The sequence below is a fragment of the Takifugu rubripes genome, chromosome 7, assembly GCF_901000725.2.
Source record: "Takifugu rubripes chromosome 7, fTakRub1.2, whole genome shotgun sequence".
Lineage (NCBI taxonomy): Eukaryota > Metazoa > Chordata > Actinopteri > Tetraodontiformes > Tetraodontidae > Takifugu > Takifugu rubripes.
In genome coordinates this window covers 2,663,878-2,688,271 of record NC_042291.1, presented here as the reverse complement: position 1 = coordinate 2,688,271, position 24,394 = coordinate 2,663,878, and the positions used below count along the sequence as shown (strand labels likewise).

The 24,394-nt window shown below is 44.6% G+C and overlaps 4 protein-coding genes across 8 annotated transcripts; 3 read left to right on the top strand and 1 right to left on the bottom strand.

The window, feature by feature from the left end:
- Window positions 1-334: 334 nt before the first annotated feature.
- On the bottom strand, window positions 335-10,691 carry bag6 (BCL2 associated athanogene 6). Of its 4 annotated transcripts, none has more exons than XM_011605121.2 (25): window positions 10,538-10,691; window positions 9,890-9,983; window positions 9,691-9,808; window positions 8,931-9,145; window positions 7,781-7,852; window positions 7,584-7,706; window positions 7,300-7,493; window positions 7,080-7,212; window positions 6,554-6,754; window positions 6,217-6,430; window positions 5,918-5,968; window positions 5,334-5,689; window positions 5,152-5,230; window positions 4,470-4,825; window positions 3,659-3,914; window positions 3,141-3,310; window positions 2,981-3,034; window positions 2,705-2,813; window positions 2,497-2,621; window positions 1,907-2,041; window positions 1,698-1,754; window positions 1,415-1,624; window positions 1,159-1,266; window positions 933-1,079; window positions 335-798 (listed from the first exon to the last, which is right to left on the bottom strand). In XM_011605121.2, exons 2-25 carry the CDS (start codon window positions 9,968-9,970, stop codon window positions 703-705), a joined length of 3,660 nt encoding a protein of 1,219 aa, XP_011603423.2. In that variant the 5' UTR covers window positions 9,971-9,983; window positions 10,538-10,691; the 3' UTR covers window positions 335-702. The 4 variants fall into 4 exon arrangements, with proteins under 4 accessions (XP_011603423.2, XP_011603424.2, XP_029695304.1 ...); XM_011605122.2 differs by having other exon boundaries at window positions 6,349-6,430; XM_029839444.1 differs by lacking the exon at window positions 5,918-5,968.
- A 120-nt stretch (window positions 10,692-10,811) lies between these two features.
- On the top strand, window positions 10,812-12,271 carry glrx3 (glutaredoxin 3). Its single transcript, XM_003965689.3, has one exon. The coding sequence runs from the start codon at window positions 10,905-10,907 to the stop codon at window positions 11,880-11,882; it is 978 nt and encodes a 325-aa protein (XP_003965738.2). The 5' UTR covers window positions 10,812-10,904; the 3' UTR covers window positions 11,883-12,271.
- A 602-nt stretch (window positions 12,272-12,873) lies between these two features.
- LOC101061265 (apolipoprotein M) lies at window positions 12,874-16,017 on the top strand. The gene is made up of 6 exons (XM_003965705.3): window positions 12,874-13,064; window positions 13,348-13,487; window positions 14,204-14,274; window positions 14,481-14,615; window positions 14,687-14,785; window positions 14,861-16,017. The coding sequence occupies exons 1-6, from the start codon at window positions 12,951-12,953 to the stop codon at window positions 14,872-14,874; spliced, it is 573 nt and encodes a 190-aa protein (XP_003965754.1). The 5' UTR covers window positions 12,874-12,950; the 3' UTR covers window positions 14,875-16,017.
- A 904-nt stretch (window positions 16,018-16,921) lies between these two features.
- lta (lymphotoxin alpha (TNF superfamily, member 1)) lies at window positions 16,922-20,644 on the top strand. Of its 2 annotated transcripts, XM_029838184.1 has the most exons (6): window positions 16,922-16,967; window positions 17,583-17,706; window positions 18,071-18,110; window positions 18,229-18,261; window positions 18,341-18,373; window positions 19,316-20,644. In XM_029838184.1, exons 1-6 carry the CDS (start codon window positions 16,933-16,935, stop codon window positions 19,669-19,671), a joined length of 621 nt encoding a protein of 206 aa, XP_029694044.1. In that variant the 5' UTR covers window positions 16,922-16,932; the 3' UTR covers window positions 19,672-20,644.
- Window positions 20,645-24,394: the final 3,750 nt, after the last annotated feature.

Sequence of the window (24,394 nt, the reverse complement as noted above, 5' to 3'; positions counted from 1 at the left end):
GGGCCGTCTGACCTGTTCCCCAACCTGAAGTCAGCACTAAGGTGGCAGGACACTTCGTTCCACTTTCCCTGGCATCTCTGATGCCACAGAGGGAAAAACAAGCTAGAAACAGTCGTTGGAAGTATTTAAAAGGAAGAAGAACCTTGTCTCAATAGTTTGTTATTTATCCATCTTTTTGTGGAGCAGATGTTGACAAGCACCTGTTAAACATGGCAAAATAACTCAAAAAAGGAGTTTTGATGTGCGGAATTTGTAATATTCAGGTTGAGACAACATAATTCCTCAGGTTTATTAGCTAAGGAGTCTTCCTACAAACATTCCATCAAATCAGTGATACTCTTATTGTATAAGACTTTTATTAAGTTTATTTTTACCAAACAGCATGGTCATCACGTAAAAGTTTACTCTAGACTGAATAAGCAAGGAAGCACTCTACTGATGTGATCAGAGTCCACATTTGATCCTGGAGAAGCAACGAGGGGAGAAGAGAGCCAAGAAAAACAGATATAGACATCTATTGAGGGGGAGGGAAAAAAGAATAAAATCCGGTGCAATAAAGACTGGAGCGTATTAAACAAATAAATAGGCACTGGGGGGAGAAGTTGCATCAACAACAGGCTACTGGTTATGATGGGGTCTACAGGCTGCAGGCGACACGATTACGCGGTACTTTCTGAAGAGGAGGGGCGCTGAAGAGCCGAGTTAAGAGTCTGAGGAGAACGCTCTGTCTGCGTTGGGGAACTGCTGAGAGTTGAAGTCAGAGTCTTCTCGCACTCGTCTCTTAATATCTGCTTTGACCTGAGGGGGAAAAAGAATAACATGGTGACGTGGTGGTTGATGACAGATGGTAATCAGCGCACTCTTCAGGCCGAGGTGGCGCGATTAGATTAGACCAGCGTGTGGACGTGAGGGCGCCGTCAGGGTTCGGTTACCTGGTCTGAATATGCTTCCTTCAGCTCCTGGGTTTCCAGGTCTTCCTGCAGTTGTTCGGGTGAGGTAATGGGCTTCACCCCCGCCGTCCTCGCTGCCTGGCTCACAGCGTCAGAGAGGGACAGCAGGTTCTCACCACTCTGCCCTGTCTGAAGGCAAACACCGGTCTTACAGGAGGGAGGGACCACAGCACGCCTGTGAAGAAGCCAGGTCCAAGCTGCTCGTTACCTTTCTGCGTTTAGCTGGCATGCCGTGCAAATAGGCGTCGGACAGCGGAGGCTGAGCCTTCATCTTCCTCTGGGTCATGATGTCATGTCTGATGATGGGAACCCATTCCTACGACAACATCCAGGTCAGGGCAAACCTCATTGTTTGTTAATGGGAGATGAATGATTTAAAACGCTGCCGGCCGATTATTTTGGATACCAAGTAGCTGTAATGGGTGTGTGTGTGTGTGTGTGTGTGTGAGTCGTGGGGCTCTCACAGGGGGGACGGCTGCTGCCCAAGCCTCTGACTCCTGAGCAGACTCCTCACTTCCTCCCTCCGCTCCTGCTGCTTCGCTGCCTAACGCCGCGGTTCCTCCCAGGTCACCTGGCACCACTCTGACGTCCCGTGACGACGCCCTCGGCTCAGGTGACACCGACATGGCCTCCTCCGCTGTGGTGGCTGCGGCTGGGGAGAGGCCTTCACCATTCTTTAGAAGAAAGGACAGCAGTGAAGCGAAGGGCCGCGGCACTTCCAAGATTTTGGGGCCGCGCCACACTTACTGTTGCGCTTTGTGCTGCGTCGGGCTCTTGTGCACCAGTTGCAGGCGACTGATCTCTCTGTCAAAAGAATGCCATCCATTATTTACCAGCCATGTTAGACTCCTGAAGTAACAGGATATGTAACAGACATCAGAAGCATCTCTGAAAAGGTGCAACATTGCGTCTACAGGAGCCAAAGAGCTCCAGGCTGGCAGCCACAGGTCCTTCACCTTCGTGTGGATGATGTAGGCCTGGATCTGCTCCTGCGTGATGGGCATGTGCTCCAGAATGACTTGCAGCCTCATGGTCATCATACTGGTCATCCAGTTGACCAGACTGGGGCTGATGTCGCTTGACATCCTCCGCTGGGGAAACAAAGGAAGAGAAGCCTTTAGATACAGTAAATATAGCTTTTACCAGCTTTGCTCACATTTTTTCGGTAGATTTGGGGTTTTTTTTGTCTGAAAGTCATGTCCTTGAGGGAAACCCACAACAATGTTTACGTTTAAAGACAGTCCTGGTCTCGCTGCTTCCAAATGTACTTTTGTGAGTCTTTTATTACCAATATAATTAATGTAATTTTGTTTCTTTATTTGATAATTCACTATATATGTGAGTGTGTGGCATCTACTTTAGACGTTAGGGTCTCTATTCATTAGCATTTCCCATCACCTCATTTACTGGTCTTTCTCCTTAAATGCTGGGTGATTTAGCACAGTTTCTAGCTCTGCTACTTGCTCAGCGGCACTACAATAACAATCCAAATATTAATGGATTATGACAAGACAGAGGAAAAGCTTGTGAGGGAACATAAACTCACTATTCGGTGGTTGATGACGGCAGTAAGAGCTCTCTGGTCTCCTCTCAAACAATGCAAATTGAGAGCCAGGCACTCAAAGAGGGCCTGGTTACACATCTGTAGGAGCCGGGGCCCAAAGGACTCATCTGAATGAGGAGAATGTCCCGAGCATGTTACATACACACATAAAGGCAAATGATTTTTGCGTCAAAAAAAATGGAAACTGTACCAGTGCAACGCAGAATGTGTGTGGCAAAGAGCTGCAGCTGCTGTCTGAAGAAGGACATGTTGGTCTGAGTGGCATCAACACCCTCCAGAACTGTGACTGAAGACTCTCTCTGAGGAGAGAGCAACGGTTCTGAAAGGCTACAACACAACTATTGACATATATGGTGGCCTGTGCTTCTGGTTCCTCGCTGTGATTTATGCAAGTGGATTACAGACGTTTATCGACCAGCATAAAATGATGATTACTCTCGGTTGAAAGTGGAGATGAAGAACTTACAAAGCTCTCGGTGATGTATTCCTCCAGCTCATTGACCAGGCTGTTGGCAGCAGCCTGGAAGGAACCACAAGCAAGAAAGCAGAAGATGTCTTTGAAATACAAAAAGTTAAACTGTGAGCTTCATCTACATGTATGTGAGGACTGAATCTGAGGTACTGACGGAGATGTTCTCATCAGACGGCTCTCTGCCATTAAGGTAGTTCTGGGTGAAGAACTGGAACAGCTGTGGCTGGATGCGGCCGAGCGGCTGATGCTGCCCGTGAAGCAGCATCACCAGGTCTGACATGGTGAAAGTCTGGCACACCAACATCAGCAGCTCTCCAAAAAATCCTGAGCACAGGAAAAGCAAAGGCCAGACATTGATTCAACCAGTTAATGCAGTCTTGGGAGTTCCATATCAATTCCTAAAAAGACTCAGAGGATTTAAAGACCAGTAAAAAACAGATGGTTGGACGTTTTGGATTCATGTTGGGCTGCTTAAATGCTTATAGTGGGAAAAAATAGTGACCCATGGACACAAGGAGAGAAATCATGACAACAGACTTCTTCATAGATCCCATTTCACCCAAATGTACTGAAGTGTGAGGTTCCTGGAAATGTCCAGCCCTACTGGAAGGTAACAATTTATTGATACGAGAGGCATAATCAGCATGATTCACATGGGAGGTTGAGATTTACCAGTAGGGTCCTCAGGACTAATGAAGATGTTAGTTGCCTGGGAGAGCCTTTGCATGAACTGGGCGATGCTTTCTGTATCATTCTGAGCCTGACCCAAAGAGCCCATCATGGTACTCAGGACCCCACGGACAATTTCTGTGAAGAGTTCTGGGTTGAGCGATTCAGCTGCACCAGGAGGATTAGGTGTAGGGTTTGGTCCTGCAGCACGACTGGCACCGGATGGAGGTGGAGGCGGAGAAAAGATGGGCTGGGAGGCCTAAAAGTCAAGGACAAGGGATGTCTTTAGACTAAGAATGGCACCAGACACATAGGTATAAATATCCCCGAGCCCAGGTTATAAAGATCAACACAACAAGTAAAAAAACACAGCTCTTCAACATGATAGACATGTGCTTGAGCTCACAGACATGATATTACATGTTACAAGGGCAAACGCTCTGCTCAATGTCAATATTACAATGGCAACATGTCATGCAGCAAAATAAAACTGCAGGTGTGTTACATGTGTACCGTCATCACATCACCACACTGACAGACTCCTGTTGAAGTGAAAAGTATGAATGCAGCTACTGAAAATGTGCTGCTTTATTCACTGTCTGACAAGCAAAAGCAGAGCAACGACTCAACAATTTTTAGTTTAACCTAATGTTATTTTAACAGACAGAGTCCTGCTGCTTTTTAACTTGATGTTTACATTACAACCTTCTGAAATAGCTTTTTAAGATGGAGACCACACAATCTTTTCAGGACTGTCACCTCCAGGACTGTTGTCAGTAGTTTTAGTAGTTAGGTAGAGCTGTCCAACACTGACCTGCTGCATGAACTCACTCACTCCCTGAATGAATCCTGGGACCCCTGTTGTGGTGACAGTGATCGTAGGAGCCCCCACAGAGGTTGCGCCAGCTCCACCGGCTACTCCGAAGACAGAACCCAGCAGCTGCCGGAGGTCTGGGGGCATCTCCTGGGGTAGGGACTCAGTGGAGTTGGCTTCACTATTGCTGCCAGCATTGGCATCAGGTGAAGGAGACGGACCCATGGTGGAAAAAGAAAAGGAGGAGGAAGAGGCTTGAGAAGAAGAGGAGGAGGACGACGACGATGATGAAGAGGAAAATAAGGATGAGGAGGAAGTGGAAGTGGAGGAAGGGGAGGATGTGGCAGTTTGAGCAGCTGAAAAATATAGAAAATGTGATTATTACCAACAATAGCTCCATTTATAAATGTTACAGTGAAATATCCAATTACAGTTACTTCACCTGCACTAAACAAAACTTAAAAGGTCACACTGTGTACAGTTTGTGTATATGCTGACCTTCACGACTATACACAGATTAATGAGTGATGCTATAACAGGATTTTCGCATGAATTTTCTTTTTCTTTCTGATTTATGTTCATCTACTGACCACTCTGAGATAAATGGTCTCATGATACAATATCAATATTACCACCGAGCCCAAGAACTAGACTAATGAGGTGGGTACGAAAACCAACATACTTGGCCCCATTTGTCCCGGAAGCAGGAGCTGTCCTACCAACCCACTGATCATCTGGTTGAGAGCAGCAGGGTTAAATGCCTGTGGAGAACATCAACTAGTCAGCTTAGTCAAAACTGCTAATCATGGGGACACGCGGCCCACAAAACCAGTGCGAGATTTAACATCATAAAACCATTCTCACCTGTCCCGGCTGCTGGCCTGGCATGGTGGCCCTCACATTGATTGTGGTGCCACGGGTGCCGAAGGCTGAAGGAGGAATGTTGGGTGTGAATGAGGGTCGAGTAAATACAACTCTGGCGTGGGGCTGACCGCTATTAGGAGGTGGCGGGGGAGCAGTGGGGGTCGTAGTGGGTGTGTTCGGGCCTGTAGTGGTTGTGGAAGAGTTGGCTGTGAAGCTGTGGCCAGGAGGGGTGGGCTGAGGTGGGACTGGCTGGCCTGTCGCAGCAGTGGCAGAAGTAGCGGCATTGGTAGCTACAGCAGCTGCATACTGACTGATTTGCTGCATAAGATTCCGCATAAAGTCAGGTGGAAGAGCACCTACAATGATGGGGAAAAGAAATAATTAACAAAATGTCTTTTTTTTTGAGCAGGAGAAAATATGAAGGATTTTCGGACAAAAACAAAAACAAACAAAAAAAAACAACTAAAGGCCAGAGATTCAAATCCTACATAAAGGTTTAATTGTCTGAATGTCTTGGAAAAAAGGGAAAGAATTGACTAGGCAATGCAAAATGGAGGTTGCCAGTAAATTTGCCTGTCATTTACCTGGTTGTCCAGGTATTTGTAGTCCAAGTGCTGCAAGATTTGTACCTGGGCCTGCATATACAAAAACAGACATGGAGTTTGACTTAAAAGCCAGCAAATTCTGAACTACAGAAGTGTTTGCTGAAAAAGGGGGAAAAGCTAATTCAAAGATATGGAATGCAAAACCTCACTGCTTAAAAACTGGTGAGGCAGCAGTGCAGAGAATATGCTGTCAGATTCTATGAAGAGCTGCACTGCTGGCCTGCAGGATGTCATACACAGTAAAGCATTTCATCTGTGGTGGGTATGGGACAACACACCGTCCGTGTTCATCTGCATCATGACCACAGGGACAGCCTGGTGGCTGATCCTGATAACCCGGGGACCAGCCTGTCCCTGTCCAGTCTGTTGATTGGACGGGGCAGTCTGTGGGGGGTAGGTCTGTCCCTGACCTGCCTGCTCCGTCTGGTTGGATGATGGTGGGGTTGAAGCTTGTCCCTCCATGTTGCTCGTCATCGTGGCACCCAGGTTCATCTAAAACACGGGCACAAGCATGGTACAGAGGTTTTACAGTAGTAGCCATGTAGACGACCCAACGTTATTCATTAAACAATAGCTCAGATTTTCAAGGATAAATATGTGCTTGCGTTTACTGACTTGCACTGGGATGTGGTGGTGCACAGCTCCAGGCAGAGCGACTGAAGGAGCATAGTGAGAGAAGGGCCTGAGCACATGAAGGTGCCGGGGCGCGGGGCCCAAAAGGTTCAGCCGTAGATCACTGAGAGCCACAATGGCATTTCCAAGAAGGCGAAGAGCCTCGAATGTTAGGACGAGAATACGTTGGTCCTCCTCCCTTTCCTGTGGCAAAAGACAGTAACAGACAAATGCAAATCTGAACCAACAGCAGCAACATGAAAATGAGATGAAATGACTAGGAACGCCTGAGTCTAGGGCGTTGCAAAATATGCAAAAATTGACTATCAAGATATCTAAGGCCAAGCACACGAGGCCATGACACTGGACATAGAAACACTTTTGAAGTGAGGACTAGCCAAAATGTCCTAACATTGGAGGTTAGTTGTATTTTAGACCACACTAAGTACAAGAACTCACACATAACACCAAGTTATGACAACACCCAAAAGCATTTCACAAAATTGGATTTGAATGATGTGAATCCTACAGTGTGGTTGTTGTATTCTGCGTTGGTCGCAGTTTCCAGGATTGCGTGAGCTCTCTGAATGAAAGGCTGAAGTCTTTCCTCCATCCTCTGCAGTTCAGACAACATCTCTGCCAGTTCAGCTGGGCTGGGATGACTAAAAAAAGAATGGCCAATGCCAGTATTAGTAACACAACTGGTGCTGTGGGAGATCATCCACACAAAAGTTATTGGCTTGTCTTACTTAGGTCCAGGTTGGGGTGTTGGTGCATCTGACTGTGTGGAAGAGGTAGGTGGAGGTGGGGGGGTTGTTGGAGGTGGGGAGGTGTCCATAGGCTGAGAAGGAGATGGTGTGGAGGTGGTTGATGAAGATGAAGGAGGAGCAGCAGCAGAAGCAGGACTTGAATCTAACTGAGTGGAAGAGTCACCTGACTGACCCTGAAAGAGACACACAGAACCATGAAGCTTTGTTCCCAATGAAGCAGGTTTTCTTTAAATCTTTGTTCTAGGAATTCTATGAAGTTTTACCTCCATTCTTTGGACAACATTACTGATATCTCTCAGCAGGTTCTCAGCCAGTACCAGCCTTAACCTTGGTTCACTCTGCACATGTTGGTCCAAGTCAATGTGCACATTTACTGACCCGTTGTTCTGAATAATGTAAAGCAACAGTCAGTGAATTGTGTTTTGAATGCTTACATGCAGTTAATAGATATGAATCTTACCCCTGCACTTGTCGTGACTCTGAGATTCCTGGCATTCTCTCCCATCCCAGATACCATCTGCTGGACGGCACTCTAAACACAAATCACAAAAAAAAACTGACGGGATGGATCAACCAACATTTCGGAAGCAAATTGGCAATTTGGTTTTCCAAATATTCATCGATTAACAGCGAGCCGCGCCGACCAACTCTTATACCAGCAGTTTGTTATAATTAATGTACTTGCATGATCTCTGCCTATTCTCTTCTCCCCCTCTTCTCCTCCCTCTCTACCCAGCCCCCCATCAGCAGGAGGGTCCCCCTACATGAGCCTGGTCCTGCTCAAGGTTTCTTCCTGTTAAAGGGGAGTTTTTCCTGCTACTGTTGTTTGTTGGCGATCAGGCCCTGGGATTCTGTAGAGGGTCTAGAAACAATTTTGATTGTAACAGACGCTGTATAAATAAAGATTGATTGATTTGATGGATGGATGGATGAGCCCATTAGCAAATCCAAGAGAGTGGGATGTGATGCTGACAGAGTAAAAAGCCTTATAGTGTTAATATTCAATATGACCTTAATGTCTAATGCTAACTGCAGTATTCCAGATGTTCATCCTGCATTCAGCAATGAAGAGAAATGAGCAGCATAGTTCAGAATTTTCAGAATTTGTGGAATAAAAGAACAAAACATGGTGAATGAGCCTGCGTTCTGTCCATGTAAAAGATATCTTGAGTTCTCTCATTTTTTATCTTTGATACTTAAAAAAATAATTGAGAAATAATTTTATTTATTTTGATTTAATTTTGTGTTGGTTTACTACTTTGCATGCTATGCCTCTAAATAAAATAAAAAGGAAACTAATTGGTTGTTATTAAGTAATCTGTCTCGTTTTCTATTGTATATTTATAATCGGCTTTAATTAAGCAAAAGTATGCTTTATCCAATTACTCGATTAATCGGTGGCATATCTGATAGAATACTCGATTACCAAAATATTCGATAGCTGCAGTCCTAAACTCAAGCCAACTAATTCACATCAGCGGATTTCCTGATTAATAACGCATCGGTACCAGAGGGATTTCTAACATAACCATAATCCTGCATTTGTAACATAATAGAACTCAATTTCCAGCACTAAATTCGACAGAGTGACTGTGACCTCGGTAACATACCTGTATCTGCTGAGGGTCCATGATGTTAACAGGTAGATTGAAGGTGCCGAGCATTACATAGCTGTTAGCATTGCGATCGTGTGGGGGCATTGTAGATGGCCCCTGGGAGCTTGAGGCGGCCCCACTGTCTGTTGTAGAGCCTCCTGTTCCCGAGTTGGACTGGGATGGTGGTGGAGGTGCCCGTTCTACGAGGTGAATCACCTTGCCACCCACATCTTGAACAGAAAAATACTTACGGTAGTATATAACGACCTCAGATTTAAATAACTCACTCTCATTTTAAAGCAGCTGATGGCAGGTTTAAAGCCTCCCTGTTGCATCTAAAAGATGTGGTTCTTTTTATACATCTTCAATCATTTTGATGTTACTACATTCATTACTACAGAAGTACGAACAGCTACATCTTTCCCCCAGATTGTTTTAGGTAACGTTCTATAGACAGTAGTGACCAAAACAAAGCAAATATGCTTTGAGAGGTTAATGGTGCTTTTGATGTTGACAGTTAACCCAAGTGTAAACAGCAAGAAACATGTTGTGCTCAACCTGTGCTCCTCATTGTTAGGTATCAGTAAGGCTGTGTGTAAGATTTTGTAAACACTGCTATTTTAATGTTTGTTTTTCTAACTTAAACAGGTCCTACTCTACCCTTAAATTTGCCTTTCCTTTACAGTTTTACACTGAATTTCTAGCTCTGGAGAAGAAAAAATGGCTCAAACATTATATGCCAAAACATATTGGCATATAGTGTGTGACGACGTACTGTAGTCAGCCAGAGTCCTGTCATCCTGCAAGACTCTTCCTTGGTAGATCAGTCTCTGTTTGTCCACAGGGATACCCACTGAAGGAGCAATATGTTCCTTGAACTCTTTCACAGTCAACTGCCAAAAAAGATGGAATATATACATTTAAAACAATCACGGAGTGACTGAAAATGTTCTTGTAGTATTTGTTAAAATTACCTGAGGTGCAACAGTATAGGTTCTGCTTTGGGAGTCTAAAGTTTTAACCGTCACCTCTACGTCTGCAGCTTGTTCCTCCATTGTGCTTCTGTATCTGTGTGGGTTGAGGTCAATATTATTGACATAGGAAGTAACATAAATATATGAGGCAATATGAAAACAACCGAGGACAAGGGACAAATTCATAGGTGAATTAAATAGAGCTGGTTTTAACTATTATGACATGATGAAAAAATGTGATTTAATCATCTGTTTTTGGACTTAAATGCGTAATCGTTCTACAAGATTAAGCGAACTGTTTACCTGCAATGCAACGTTAGCATTATATCTGTTGCTATACCGCGTTAAAAGCGTTACATTAAGATAACTGACATTATCTCAATCATGGTGCCAAGTCACCATCGTACATTGTCATTACTTTAACAATTAAAAAAGTGACATGCAATGCTAAAGTCAACGAGGTACCATTATGAAAAATAGCTTTTAGCTATAGTTAGCTTAGCTTAAATCCTGAAAGGCAGCGAACGTATGTGCTATGAAGGCTAAGCTAAGTCCTAATAAAACTAGCGTTACAAATATGGCTATTACATCACTGACAAAGTAGCATATCGTTTTTATATCCACTCTAGGTTACCGACTGTCCGTTACCTTCAAATTGACACTAATTTTCCCAAAATATCCAGTGTGTGCGTTTTAAGCTTTACGTCAAATAACATGCAAAGATGGTGTATAAGACCAGACGATCCTGCGCAGGTTCAATCGCCAGCGAACACCGCGCAATGCATGCCGGTTAACCGCGCCCCCTACAAGCGACGATTACAGCAAAACACGCCCATCAATTTCTTTTAACGCCCTCCCTCTCGAACGTGATAGGGTGGCAGTCTGTAGAGGCGTGATTTGGAGGCTCCGCAGTCCCATGTTGGACTTCCTCAAGTCAACCAGTTTTCGTAGGGGTGTAGTTTTGAGCGGATGTGACGACTCGCTATCGGCGGAATCGCGGCGCAGCAACTTAAACATGGCGAATTTCGTGGAAGCGACTTCTCAACACCAGTTTGACGATTTCCTAAGCAAAGCTGGAAGAAATCTGACCGTAGTGCATTTCCAAGCGACATGGGCTCATCAGTGCGGGCAAATGAACGAAGTCATGGCGGAGCTGGCTAAGGAGCACACGCACGCAACGTTTGTCAAGCTAGAGGCCGAAGCGGTTCCCGAGGTGTCAGAGAAGCATGAGATTACGTCAGTCCCGACTTTCCTCTTCTTTAGAGGAAAGGAGCCGGTGGACCGCCTGGACGGCGCCAATGCTCCGGAGCTTACGAAGAAGGTAAAGCGGTTGGCAGCCAGCGGGAGTCCAAGTGGAGGCGCAGAAAGCCCCGTTGTGGACTTGGACCAGCGACTGAAAAAGCTGATAAACGCGGCCCCCTGCATGCTGTTCATGAAGGGGTCATCTCAGGAACCCCGCTGTGGCTTTAGCCGGCAGATCATTGCCATTCTGTCTCAACACAACATTCAGTTCAGCAGCTTTGACATCTTATCTGACGAGGAGGTCCGACAGGGGCTGAAGACCTTATCCAACTGGCCCACCTACCCTCAGCTGTACGTGAATGGCGAGTTGGTGGGAGGATTGGACATTGTTAAAGAGCTGGCGGAGTCTGGAGAGCTCGCGAATACCTGCCCAAAGGCCCAGAGCTTGGAGCACCGCCTGAAGACCTTGATCAACCAGAGCCCGGTGATGTTGTTCATGAAGGGCAATAAGGAGGCTGCCAAATGTGGCTTCAGCAGGCAGACCCTGAGTATCCTCAGCAACACGGGTGTGGCTTATGACACTTTTGATATCCTGCAGGATGAAGAAGTACGACAGGGGCTCAAGACATTTTCTAACTGGCCAACCTACCCCCAGCTGTACGTTAAAGGAGAGTTGGTTGGTGGTCTTGACATCATCAAGGAGCTGGAAGAGAACGGAGAGCTGGTGTCGACGCTGAAAGCAGAGTCGTAGGTGTCCTCCTTCAGCTGTTCCAAAGACACAAAGAAGCTCCTGATTCCCGAAAAGATCCACTTACAATTCTAAAACAGAGTTGTGAAAATAACCATTTATGGGCAGGAATTGGACACAGAGTCATTTTGGACAAACCACTTTAGCATAGAAACCAAGCCAAGTCTCATCTTCTGTGTAAAGGACAGTTAAAAATGCTTTTAGATTCATTCTGAGATTTTTGCTTTGCTTTTGAGGACACTTCGCAGCTATTTGGGAGGGCAGCACTCGTCCCTCGACCACTCCTGTTCATCACGTGAATGACTTAATATAACGACGCCTGTGACCAAGTCTGCTTCAAACCCCTAGTCTGGGACCTAATTTGTTAAAGAAATAAAAGGATTTAAAAAACATCTTTTCTGTGCCACTTTTATTTGTCTAATATGTCACGCTGTTGCATTGAGGAAGACCAAACCTTAAATTCTAAACAAAGCAGCAATACGTTTAAATAAACACACTGTGTGTGTGGGTGTGTGACCTCTCTCCCGCTTCAATCATCAGTCTCCAGTGGGTGTCTCTGACAGGTCGTGTTCTGACTTTAAAGCTGCGTGGAGGCCACCAGCTCGCTTTCTTTCCCATCCTGGCACCTTGCAGCTCAACTGTGGTTCTGTTTTACCAAAAGTTTTGTCACGTCTCTTAGGGAAAACACTATCTGCGGGCAACCTCCCTCTTGTGTCGTGTCTATTTTTGCACGTCACTGAGTAGAAATGTGTTTCGCTAGCTTCATTAAAATAACTGTAACAACAGCATAAAATATAATTTTAAAAAAACCCTTATGATTCAGTGGTTTTTCCCCTCTCAAAAAGGTGAACTTGTCATTTTTCAGGCCAAGGCTACAGAGCGATTTTGGAACATGAGACTTGTGAATTGTTTACATAAAAGAACGGGGTCATTTAGTTGGTTTTCAGGTCTGGTTATTTATTAATCTTCACCCGCTACTTTATATCAGCTTTTTGGACACTTGACCACCAGAAAGGTGAGCAGCCTTTGTGTGTGTGTGCGTGTTGGAGTGTCTCCTGGCAGAACGCAACGATGTGGAACAGAGCAGTGTCCTATCTTCTGTCATTGCTGAGCTTTTTCTATCAGGCCATTGTTCCCTGTCCATTTCCTGAGTTGCTGCCTGCTAATACTATTGATCACCAGCAGGTAAGAAATGAAAATTTGATCTCTTTGGTACCAAAATGCAAAAAATACTGGATAATAAACCAGCCAAATAATTAAAAGTCACATGTGATTCTCAAATAAGATGGGAGACACTTGTGAGGTGACGTTGTACCGTTTGACCCGTGGTTGTCGCTGTTATGCCAAACGCTCTGCATAAGTAGTACAGAGATGGAAATATGGCGCTGCGCTGTATTTTCCATAAGAAACCACTCTTGTGGGCCGAGCCTGCAGCCTCCCCTCACTGCCGTCTGTCTCTGCCTCTTAGTACCTCGGGAAATGGTACTTCAGAGCAGCCGTCAGTCGCTATGAGGCCCAGATTGCAAAGTTCCAGCCGCTGGACAGCCTTTGGTTCAATATGGAGAGAAGTGGCAATGGCACGCTGCTGCTGACAGGACATGCGCACATGTGAGACACACACATTACTGGGAATTTAATCTCTGGGAGTGTGCTTCACTTTCAAATACAGTGATTACTCATCTGCAATGAATATTTCCTGTGAAAGTGGGAAAGCACAGTAATCTACTTTTCAATAATAGCTTGATTAATGAAAACAATCAGTGAAACAGTCAAGGTTGAGTACGGATTATAGTATAATTCAGGCTAAAAGTACATGTGGGGCTCATTCATGGAAATGGGCTCATTCATGGAAATGGGCTCTTGTATTACTCTACTTTAATAAAACTAAGGAAGGAGGTAAGCAGAAAGTTCCACCTAGTGCCCAACAAAACAGAGAAAACAGATGAGGCAATGCTATGAAGGAGAAATGTGTAAAGACTGAGTCAGCTTGTATGTCAATTTAGGTTAATAAACAAGTTTAGGTCATGAGATAAGACCCCAGTCAATGATTACTTTAGGAGAGAAGAACATGTTCAAGTTCTGGCTAAAATAAAAGGCAGCGTCACATGTTGCATGTGTGTAGGTGCACAAAAGCACAAACGAAACCGTAGGTCTCAAGTAGGCAGTTATATCAGGAACAGGAAATCACATCAGGAAGTCTGGATCTGGATTCAAAAATGAAAGCGTCCATCTCGTACTTTTCTTATGTCATTTTTCAGGGAAATACAAAACAGTTGAAAGCTAAAATTGAATTTTATAAAATGACATGAAATACATATTTCCAGGAAAGGAATCTGTATAAAAGAGACCTGGACCTATCGTATACATACGGACAGATATGATTTGGAACAGGAAGGTAAATACAGAATCTGCAATCAGTCAGCACACACACACACACACACACACACACAGTAGAGGTCAAAATAAAGGGGTTTCTATCTACCAATTTAATGGATAACAGCCTACTGTTGGTCATTCATGATTAATAAACCCAATTATAAGCAAATGTGAAATCCGACGTTGCTGTTCCTGAGATGTTTGCCGCCTGTCGGCCCGTTTCAGGAAAGCCGAGTCGCAGGAGCCTGCTGTGGAGCGGCCGCTGGGCCGACTGCGGCGAGTGCATCATCCTCCAGGAGATCGAGCCACCTCTGAGTCCATCAGACTCGGAGGATTCCCTCAACAGATTCCTGCTCTACGGTGAGACACGGCTGCTTTCGACAGCCTGTCCATCAGCCGCATCCTCCGTTAATGTCCGTGCACTGTTGCAGCGCGCCGCAGCGACGTGGATCCCGGTGTGGTGGCGGCCTTTCTGAAACGGACAGCTTGTAACGACATGTTGGCCAGCGTCACACTGCCTCAGGAAAAAGGTTTGGTGCCCGCTCGCTCGCTCACACTACCTGTCAGCACAAGAACAAGCCTAATGTATATTTTTCCAATTGCAGAATTTTGTGACTGAAGATCAAGGACCAGGAGGGAGCAGCTATTATGTATAAATTCAGTACTGACCCCAACGTCATGACAGGACTGTGCTCATTTTACAGAATGTTGCTGCAGCACGGGTGGGAATAAAAACTGTTCAGGCTTTTGCTGTTGAATTCTAATGGAATTACCACAGCTGCAAGCTTTTAACCATGGACATTTCTGGGACGTTGGGGTGATAGTGATAGTTGCCAGTGTTTCCTTCTGTTTCATCAATCCCGTTACTGAGTCATTTAAGCCGATTCCTGTTCTTAGTCTGTTAAAGTGCAAAGTTCAAGTTTAAACAATGATAGAAAGTACTTCCTCTATGAAACTTCTGATAACAAAGGCTCCTTTATGGCCGATCTTCAACAGAGACCCACATAAACATTCTGGAAAACTCTTAAGTGGCTGTATGTGCTCCAGCATACTCCTTTAGACTGCGGTGAAACTCTACTTGTTGACTCAAGATGAACCTTTTCAGAACCAGCTTGTGTAGCAGTTTTAGCACCTACTGACTTGACATTTGTCTGGTAATTTTGATTTTCTTTCTTTCTTTTTTTAAATCCACACTTTCATTTTCATATTACGCTTTGTGGAACCAGTTCCTATGAGACTATTTGGTATACTGAACCCAAGTTTGCTGCTTTATGATCAAAGACCCTTGGTTTGATCTAAGATGAACAAAGTCCCTCTGGAATCCAGAACATCACCAAAATGTAATGGATTCTTCCACGGCCGGTTATCAACATCCCCTGAAAAGTTCATTAAACTGTGGTCATAACTTGTTATTGGACTAAAACACAAACTAACAAACAAACGACGTTTTTTGTAGCAAAGGTAATAAAAGGCTTCTGTCGCCAACAACCACTTGGTATGAGACAAGATTTAAATATTCTAAGAAATCACATCTATAAGAGGGTGTAAGTGGTGGGTTGCTCTTGCTTTAAAGGGGCAGCACCTGAAACCTCATGTTCTGCCCACTAATGTGTGTGTGTGTGTGTGTGTGTGTGTGTGTGTGTGTGAAGGAACAAAATGGGAAAAGGTTTATGACATTTATGCGATTGTGGAGAACATAAACTGTTTGGTTGGGGCTGTCCCAAGGGCCATAAATTGAGCACAATAGAGAAATGAAAATGCCCCTCATCTCATCATTTGTCTACTTTTACAAACATAAATGTGTTACTGCAAAAACACATTTCCTCAGCCACATTTGTAAAGTCTGCCTCTTATTCACCACCATCTATTCCATCTACACCAACAATAATTAACATCATGTGTTTTAACATTTTTTTGTCCTTCAGTTTTTGGCTCATACATTGATATGGTGGCTTTAGGTAGGCTTTGTGCCTATTCTCTTCCTTTTTGGAATCTACACCAGTGAGTGAGAGCAGCTGGGGCAGAATCATGCCATTTTCCCACAACATGAAGAGACATTGAATCAGCATCAAATATCCCCCCCCCCCCCCCCCCCCCCCCCACCACCACCACCACCTTTTTATTTTTTTTACAACGCAGCACCACAAAAAACCAAACACATACCAAACAACTCCTGATAGTTCCTGCTAGCTTCTCTACTGGTGTGTTTAATTTAAAATAAAAAAAACAGAGAACCTCATGGCTGAAAACTAAACCCTGGAACTGATGCGGTTGATCCGCTGGGCACACTCGTATTCAGCACTCCACACCAGACCACCAAAACACTCCAATTCCACCATTATTTACATTTAAAACCACAGGAAGCATTGCCATGCCATCTATCCACCCTTTATAGATACACAACAAAATCATAGTGTGAAAGATGCTACGCTGGTGGAGTAACACTAAAATCAGCCCCGAATATAAATGTAAATCAGTAAATCAATACGTTTTTAATTGACAGGCTGCACCGGTAGCACCACACACACCAGAGGCTCCTTCCTCATCTCAGTCAAACCACAGCTCTTTCTATAGAACGGCCCTAAAAAAAACAACAACTCAATCACATCTTTGCTATGAGCTCACGAGCAAGGAAAACCCCTGCCTGCCTTTTCAGGTCCCTCAGACAGACCAGCAGATGAGGTTGGACACAGAGAGAACAACACACACTGGGTGAGTTCACACTTTCACTCTTTTCCTCATGTTTATAAAAACTCTTTGCTCTCAGCTTGTTATCTATGAAGAATTTATTGTGGGCACTGACTAGTCCACTCTCATAAAAATAGTCTTGAATTACCAAAATGGTGTCAACAGTTAACGGGCGGCGTGCTGGATGTTGCACTGATTGATGAAATCACTAATGGTGTGTTTCACCCAGTCTGTGTTATAAGATATGTAATAAAGAGTTAATTGTGTTCAAGATGCCGGTTCCCACATTGACCTGGCCGGCATCATCATTAGTGACTGATTGAGTCACACATAAATGCTATTTTAGGAGTCAGGTTTCACTTTAGCTCATCACAAACAAACAAGCAAACCACACAACTACACACTTAGATGCTGATATTTGCGGAAAAAAACGCCCCCGGGGTGAAATTCCGAAGAAGCAGAAATATGGTGGGCCCGTGTACCCACTGTGATGGAGTTGGAAAGGATTCTGAACTCCAGCGCCGTCTTTTTGCCACGCGAATACTAATATTACATTTTATCTTGCTTAAAATTTCATTTTGGGGTTTGGAGGATCTCAGGTGTTGTGATCCTCCGGCTTACTGTGATCTGTCTTTGCAGAATGGAATGCAATTTGACGTCCTCTCACAAGCACCTCCTGTTGCACGTGTGGTGTGGCCTCCTGACTGTGGCCATGCTGGTTATGGCTGCTCTTCTGATTTCCATCAAATCCAAGTCAACAGAGGTTAGTCAATGCCCACAGTCAAACACAATTGTGTCGACTCTCCAGCAGACAGATGAGCTGCCCAGGCTCCCTGTTAATGTGGGAGTGGGCTAATATTGATCAGGCCTGCATGCTAATTTTGAGCCTGGAACCTTTTGAGTGTTTTAAAATCCCACTCGAGGAGTCTAAAATTAGCTGTTGCATGCAAAAATGTTGCATCTTTGTAGCATTGAATTGTAGTGACCATAAAGTGAGGTTTATAGGTCAATGGCCCTGTTTCCCCCGATCTGCCTCTTGATGGCAGAGGTTTAACAGGAAACATGAAGTCTGAGCAGCAACAACAACCATGGTGGTGCTGATAATGTTTTCTTTTCTATTTACAAAGGAGGATGTCTCTTCTCTGAGACCAAGCATCAGTCCAACAGGTACAGTATTTAGTGAACACTGAGGAAATCCACTCATTTATCTTGGCCACTGACAATACAAACATGACTGGAGCTAAAATTTAGCATGATATTTGACAACTTAACTTTCTTCTTCCAGTCAACGCTATTACTGCCACATTAAAATCAACAGGTAAGGGTTTGTTGGTTTTTAAAAAATAATTTCTTATACATTCAAAAAAAAGTTAAAACTTATTTGTCTTTGTTTTCAGGCTCATCTCTTTCATACATTCAGCTAACGAAGTGTAAGTTACAGCTTTGTATTTTCTTTAGGTCAGGTGAAAGCACAGACAGACAGACAGACAGACAGACAGACAGACAGACAGACAGGCAGGCAGGCAGGCAGGCAGGCAGGCAGACAGACAGACAGACAGACAGACAGACAGACAGGCAGGCAGGCAAACAGACAGGCAGACAGACAGACAGACAGACAGACAGACAGACAGACAGGCAGGCAGGCAGGCAGGCAGGCAGGCAGACAGACAGGCAGGCAGACAGGCAAGCAGGCAGGCAGGCAGGCAGACAGACAGGCAGGCAGACAGGAAGGCAGGCAGGCAGGCAGGCAGGCAGGCAGACAGACAGACAGACAGGCAGGGAGGCAGGGAGGCAGGGAGGCAGACAGGCAGGCAGGCAGACAGACAGACAGACAGACAGACAGACAGACAGGCAGGCAGGCAGGCAGGCAGGCAGGCAGGCAGACAGACAGGCAGGCAGACAGGCAAGCAGGCAGGCAGGCAGGCAGACAGACAGGCAGGCAGACAGGAAGGCAGGCAGGCAGGCAGGCAGGCAGGCAGACAGACAGACAGGCAGGGAGGCAGGGAGGCAGGGAGGCAGACAGGCAGGCAGGCAGACAGACAGACAGACAGACAGGCAGGCAGGCAGGCAGGCAGGCAGGCAGGCAGGAAGGAAGGCAGACAGACAGACAGACAGACAGACAGACAGACAGACAGACAGACAGACAGACAGACAGACAGACAGACAGCATGTTTTCACTCTTCCTCGTACCGTTCTGCTGTTTTCCTCTGTGAAGAAGGTCCCTGATCCAACACACCCAAACCAGAGCTGAACAGGAGACCTAAATAAAACTGGGATGTTTCTGCGTGTGTTTAATTGTTGTGTTTAACTTTAGATGAGGTGAAACTGCTTGAATCACTGATCAGTTCATGGCTGTTTGAATGTGCCCACAGCTCCAGACAACCGCTCATGGCAGGAGTTCCACAGTGGTGGCTCCTGCTCCTTCGTCCACCACGAAGGCTCCATTCACTGCCGGAAGAACAGTCTCTACTTCCTCTACGCCCAGGTCGCCTTCACAAAGCACGCCAGCCAAACTCGGAGCAAATCCGTTATTCTCGTAAGAAACCCTGCAGATGACAAGAGTCTGAGGAAACTGGCTGAGGGAACCTTCCCACCCACAACAGAAGGCTCCGTGTGGGTGGCCAATGTGGTGAGACTGAAAGAGGATGACACAATCAGCATCAACATCACCGGTGAAGTTCTATCAGACATCACCCTCTGGGGAGCTTTTGAACTTCAATCATGCTGAAAAGCCTCCAGGAGGACTTAATATAGCAGCAGGCCTGTACGGAGGGTTGCATTTCCCATTTATCACTGATTTGGTTGAGCATATTTTTACAGGAAAAGATGAAATTTTATGCCAAAATTACATGTAGGACAAAAATGTTCAAATGATTTTTTATTTTTTTGTTGTTGTTGTTTGTTTTCTACATAGGCAACACTAATATATTCTATTTTCAGACAGAAAGTGTCTATTTACGGACCAAAACCAAAGCAGTAGTGATGTCCTAAAGTGTACACTTTAGTAACTTCAGACAAATATAATAATCACTCTTAAAGATGGTACAATTTTCTAAATGAGTCAGGTTTGTGTAATTTATGCAGTTTACTATTATATTCATTTTAAGGAGTCAGCAGTGACTTGTGATGTTTTCTAGAGTGAGATGTGTTCTGCAGCCACACGGTGGCGCCACCTCCATCCGGATAAGAATCAAACGTTGATGTCACCAATGTTGTCCACATGACATCACGGTTTACAACCTCTTTATAAAATATGTTGTGCAAAGATGTTGTAAAGGTCGCTGGGTGTCTGTTCCGTGTTACCAGAGGTGGATTCAGCAGGCCTCAGTTTGTCTGACCCCAATAACACTGTGACTCTACAGGCTGAAACTGAAACAGGTTGCAGTGACAGGTGAAAAACAGGAAGCCACACATGTGGTGGGATCAGTCGTTCTGGTCCCCCCCCGCATAATGTTCGCACCCACATGATCTCTGTTGATCTTCGGAAGAAGTCCTCGGCAGCATTCTGACTTTCCTCAACCAACAAGGCGAAACTGTTTCCTGACCTCTTGTGTCTGCTTCTCTTTGCTGTCATCATCATCATTATATGTTATATATATAAAATGTCATATCCATCAGGTACTTGGAAGTTATCAAGGTAAAGATCAGACTTGATTTGACCACTGCAAGGTATTGTGTTAAATGTGGTGCATGTTTGTGTTGCCCGAAAATATATTTAATATTGAAATATGAGAGCATTTCCTGATGTTTTTTTTTAACCAACATCTAAATAATAAAGCAGTAACAGCTAAGTAAAACCTACCTATTTAAAACATTTCATGGAACATCTCTGGCCAACCTTGTCCAAACCTTAGTGAATTCCCAGGACAGGACTGTCAATGTTTGAAACAGGTTTCATAGGAGACGTTATTATTAGCACAGATTTATTAATGGTGACATAGAAAAAAACATCCTTTTGTGTCACGTCTGCACTCGCCTCAACGTTTGCGGCCTGTGTAGGACGAGGATACAGAGAAAGCAGGCAGTGTGACATCAACCCCGACAGGTATGGCAGTCTGATAATTCCCCCCACACAACACTCACGCCTTTGTTCTCTTGAGCCTTTGCACTTTGACGAGGTTGATGGCCAACCACGAAGTTTCTGTCAGCTCCTCTGTCAGCAGGTATTTCACAGACTGTTGAAATTTAGTGATCAAAGTAATGGAAAGAAGAAAACGTCTTCTGTTGTGAGCGAAAGACCCCGCAAATTAGATAAGTGATGGCCCTGATCCAGCCGGGTTTTCTGACCTACCAGGTAGATCCATTCATCCGTCCATCCGTCCGTCCATCTGTCCATCCATCCATCCATCTATCTATCTAGATGGGTGGGGTGGGGCGGCATCCTGGTGAGGGCCTGAGACATGTGGTCTTTTCTGATTCACTGCTCACAGACTTGTAAGAGTTCAACAGAAAAGACGTATTTTGCCGTGTGCTGTCAGACTGTCCTTCCAGCATAGATGGAAACCTTTTATTGTGTAAGAAAACCACTTCCTTCCAACCTTCAATTTGTGGGTCCTAATCTATGAATTAAGCAAAGTGGCGGTGATGGCGGTTTCTGTGAGTGTCTGTACATGATAAAGGAATCGCTGTAATCTAGCATTTTCTGACAGACAGCGGCTATAATAACACTGTTCTCTGTCTGTCAAAAAAAATCTATAACTATAAACTGAATCCTGATTAAAGAGAGTTCCTGAGGGGACTGGTTCAGCCTCCAGCCCATATTAAGCCCAGAACAAGGCTGACATTAAAACTGTGACCCCCTCCAAAATAAAACATGAAATCCCTAAACCGTCATCTCCAGCATCCGCATGAATATCTGCCACGGCGCTGAAAGGAACCAGCCGTGGTTCTTCTACAGTTGGAGCAGAACAGCAGCCGCTGCCGAGGGCCCGTTTTCTAATGTTTGCTGAGAGCATTTTAGACATTTTACAGATTTTGTCACGTCTATATAAATACAAGAACACAGGCGCGCAGCCTCCTGGGAACATAAAGCCGACGCTTTCTTGGTTTTGCTTAGACCTGATGACACGGGAGTTAGTTGAGGGATAAAAGAGAGATGCATAAAGTCTCAACAGCTCCATCATTTGCAGAAGCAAAGTTCGTGACTTTAGTTGCTTTGCTGCAACAAACTGTAAAACCACAACACACAAACAAGGCAACACATGTGTGGGAGGCAACTGCTGAAGAGGAACCGGCACCGCAGCCATTAGAGAAGTAATCTGGGACTGATTCATATCTGCCAGATGTATAAAGACATTTAGCTTCTGTCACCTTGAAAGAAGAATTGTGGAGGCTGCAGAAGCACCAGTAGAGGCGAACGTCACAGCTCTCCTGATTATTAGAAATGATCCTAAACTGATAATTAACCTTCCTCTGAGATGTGTGCCGACCTGTTAATAAAGCTGACGGCTGGCATCTGTTAGGATTCACAGGAAAACAAGTTGTTGGGTTCAGAGAAACATTGTGGTTTGGTTAAACTTTCTGCTTGGCTAAGGTAAGTGGACCTTCATTGTCCCGCTCACAAAAACAAACAGCCTGTTCTGCCTGCAAACACAGGGAGCAGCTGCGTCTCTGAAATGTAAGCTCTGGTTATTTTAGGAGAATTTGCTGAGACATTGATCGAGTCCATCCAGCCTTCATTAAAGCTCCCGGGACGGACTGTTTCAGCTCCACACCCAAACCTTCGTGACTGTGTCTAACACGCTACCTTTAGTTGCATCAGCAGAAAAACTGATGAGTTTCCAGCTGCTGATTGACAGGTTACGGCTGGTTTGAAAGGTTTTGTGACCCCTGGAGTGTGAGGTCACTGTTATTAAAAGTTTTATCATTCATAAAAGCAAGTTGGGAAAATCGGGAAACCTTCCTTGGGAAGCATTAGTGGCTAGCTGCCTGGAAAACTGAAAGCAGTTGACAGCAACAAAAGAACGAAAGGGTGTGAGGTTGTTCGGTTAGAGCTAGAGATTAAGAAGAGATGATGTCTATAACAGGAAGCAATATTAATAACACGTTAATGATTTGTTGCCCTTTCGTGTTTGTCATTTTTGTTTCCTTGGTTTCGGGTGTAAAATCAGGAGATTATTCATCTTGTGTCATCATCATTTCACAAACACTGCACAGAAAACCAGTCAAGCGTCACATGTTGTCACCTTACATTCACTATAGAAAGATAAAGAAAAATCCCACCCCGATTATTTAGAAATTTATAGTATCATGTTTCTCCCGTTTATTTGAATATGTTAATTGCTTTGACAGCCTAAAAAATATGCTCAAAATGCGAGTTTAATTTTTTGTCCAGCAATTACTCCAGTAAGTTATACATTCTAAGTCGTAAAAAGTATGTTATACATCATCCTTCTTAATTAGATGTTATGAATTTTGGATTTTGACCAAGTGCAGATTTATAATCCTTTAAGCCATCAGATGACAGAGTTGTGTGAGTGGCCAATTTTTTTTGGTCCAAATTTCCTCCGTTAGACACGTCTCTCTCTCTCTTTTTTCTCTAATGTCATGGCATAAACGCATTTAGTACTCTGAGCAGCTTCCTTTTGTCACTTCCTCTTATCTTGGCCTCCTGCCAAACTTCCTTTCCTTCCTGCCATGAGATCACCTCTCTTAGCCTGATAACGCTTTATTTCATGACGCAAACCTAGCTGAGGGGAGTTGCATGTGGGAAAGATGAGAAGACTGATAATGATTGGGCTGTACCAGGAAGGCGAAGGCTGCTGAGACATGAAGGTTTGATCTGAGGAGGTTTAGGTTCTGCCTCCATAAATGGAGGCCTGAGAACCCAGGAGGATTGTGGGAGTCAGGTGTTGACCATGACCTCCGTCTGGAAGGACATAGAAGGACATGGAAGGACATGGAAGGACATGGAAGGACATGTCTTTTCCTCACATCCTTCAGCACTCTCATACACTCTCAAAAGTCCACAGCAGATGAGAGACAGCCGGAATAAAAGAGCAGGACTGCGTTCCAAATGTTTAGCCACGTGCTAATATCGTGTCTCCACTCTTTCCTGCGTGGGTGAAGTTTTTCTCCCATTTTATTCTGCTGTGGAAAGCTTGCTTTTCTAGTTTCAACAATACACACACACACACACAACAGGTCTGAACAAGCCCTGTTGGACTGATCATTCAAACTCACAACAGCAGCTTCATTTTGAGTTTCACACAAGGCAGATGACTCAAGGGTTCCATTTCTTTGGCTTTACAAACATGCCGATTTTTATGTCTTAAAAGAGATCAAAAGGAACATTTATACCGTTGAAACTTTCTCTTTCTGTCGGAATGGAGGTGAGTGAGGAATAACTGAGCCAGTCACCTCTTCACATGCTCTGGGAGAGTGAAAGAGAGATGCTCTTACCCTGGACGAGCATATCTACCTTTCACTTCCTTCCAGTTGCCACCAGTGGA

Bases quoted from the DNA above. Each gene is read 5' to 3' on its own strand.
- lta (XM_029838184.1), top strand. From the start codon at position 16,933: ATGAGGTTGGACACAGAGAGAACAACACACACTGG. The intron at 17,707-18,070 runs GTTAGTCAATGC...CTATTTACAAAG, and splicing joins TCAAATCCAAGTCAACAGAG to GAGGATGTCTCTTCTCTGAG. The intron at 18,262-18,340 runs GTAAGGGTTTGT...CTTTGTTTTCAG, and splicing joins TGCCACATTAAAATCAACAG to GCTCATCTCTTTCATACATT.
- glrx3 (XM_003965689.3), top strand. From the start codon at position 10,905: ATGGCGAATTTCGTGGAAGCGACTTCTCAACACCAGTTTGACGATTTC.
- LOC101061265 (XM_003965705.3), top strand. From the start codon at position 12,951: ATGTGGAACAGAGCAGTGTCCTATCTTCTGTCATTGCTGAGCTTTTTC. The intron at 13,065-13,347 runs GTAAGAAATGAA...TCTGCCTCTTAG, and splicing joins ATACTATTGATCACCAGCAG to TACCTCGGGAAATGGTACTT. The intron at 14,616-14,686 runs GTGAGACACGGC...GCACTGTTGCAG, and splicing joins CAACAGATTCCTGCTCTACG to CGCGCCGCAGCGACGTGGAT.
- bag6 (XM_011605121.2), bottom strand. From the start codon at position 9,970: ATGGAGGAACAAGCTGCAGACGTAGAGGTGACGGTTAAAACTTTAGAC. The intron at 6,431-6,553 runs GTCAGTAAACGC...CCCGTGTTTTAG, and splicing joins ACCACCACATCCCAGTGCAA to ATGAACCTGGGTGCCACGAT. The intron at 1,267-1,414 runs GTGAGAGCCCCA...ATGTTGTCGTAG, and splicing joins GGGCAGCAGCCGTCCCCCCT to GAATGGGTTCCCATCATCAG.